Below are 992 nucleotides of genomic sequence, written 5' to 3'. Positions count from 1 at the left end.
CCCCTCGTCGAGTCCTCCAGCCCCTTGACTCGCGGCCCTGCCCTGACCATTGTCCGCACACCTCGGCCCTCCAGCTTCCGGGCCGCGGGCGAGATGATTTGCTGCAGATGACATCAGCCCTGGGCCAACGGTTGGAAGAGCGGAGGCAGCCACCCCGCGAGGATGTGCCGGGTGGTCCTTCCCTCCTCCTCTTCCTCCTCCTCCCTGGCGCCCTGCCTAGTTTCCATGTAAAAGAGGCGCCGCCTCCCCTCCCTCTCTCACTCCTGGCTCCTCTCCGCCTCGCGCTCTCGGAGAGGGCGGAGGGGGAGGCGGCGCACAGCGCCAGGAGGAGGGGAGACGCAGGGGGCGGAGCGGAGACAGCACCTTCGGATATAATCCTTTCTCCTGCCGCAGACGAGCGGAGCGGCTGGAGCCGGGCACTTCGCCGAGGCTTAACGGGCCGGCAGGATGGCGACCGTGGTGGTGGAAGCCGCCGAGCCTGAGCCGTCCGGCAGCATTGCCAACCCAGCGGCGACCACCTCGCCCAGCCTGTCGCATCGCTTCCTCGACAGTAAATTCTACCTGCTGGTGGTCGTCGGCGAGATTGTGACCGAGGAGCACCTGCGACGCGCCATCGGCAACATCGAGCTTGGTAAGAGGCCCTGCTCCCCCAGGGGACGCGTTCGAGGAGACGCGCAAACGCGACCCCACCCAGGGCACGGCGGCCACCTTTTTCCTCCGGCACGCCCCGCACCCACGCCTTTCCCCGCCACTTCCCGCACTCTGTCCAGATTCCTTTTCTTCCCCCCCTGGGTTCATTTCGGAGAATAATGCAAATTATTAGATTTGCGACCCAGTGGGAGAGTCTCCTAACCTTGAGGGATCCGTCACCAGGCTGGGTCTACAGATTCCAGCTGGCTACCGCCTCTCCCGCTAAATGAGATGCAGGTGTCAAAGGGGCAGAGGCTGCAGTAAAGCCGCAACCGCAGGACACCAAAGGTGTGTGTGGGGGC

The 992-nt window shown here is 64.8% G+C and overlaps 1 protein-coding gene across 1 annotated transcript in view; it reads left to right on the top strand.

Annotated features, from left to right (window-relative positions):
• The first annotated feature begins 352 nt into the window (after window positions 1-352).
• Window positions 353-992, top strand: part of MAP1B (microtubule-associated protein 1B) — a 92884-nt gene continuing 92244 nt past the window's right edge. The window contains exon 1 of the mRNA XM_010853568.1: window positions 353-631. Coding sequence (XP_010851870.1) covers window positions 448-631 — 184 coding nt within the window. The 5' untranslated portion in view covers window positions 353-447. The remainder of the gene's footprint in view (window positions 632-992) is intronic.

This window comes from Bison bison, unplaced genomic scaffold (assembly GCF_000754665.1).
Source record: "Bison bison bison isolate TAMUID 2011002044 unplaced genomic scaffold, Bison_UMD1.0 scf7180017864329, whole genome shotgun sequence".
Taxonomy (NCBI): Eukaryota; Metazoa; Chordata; class Mammalia; order Artiodactyla; family Bovidae; genus Bison; species Bison bison.
Note: the sequence above shows the minus strand (reverse complement) of the source record. Positions and strands in the feature narration are given on the sequence as shown.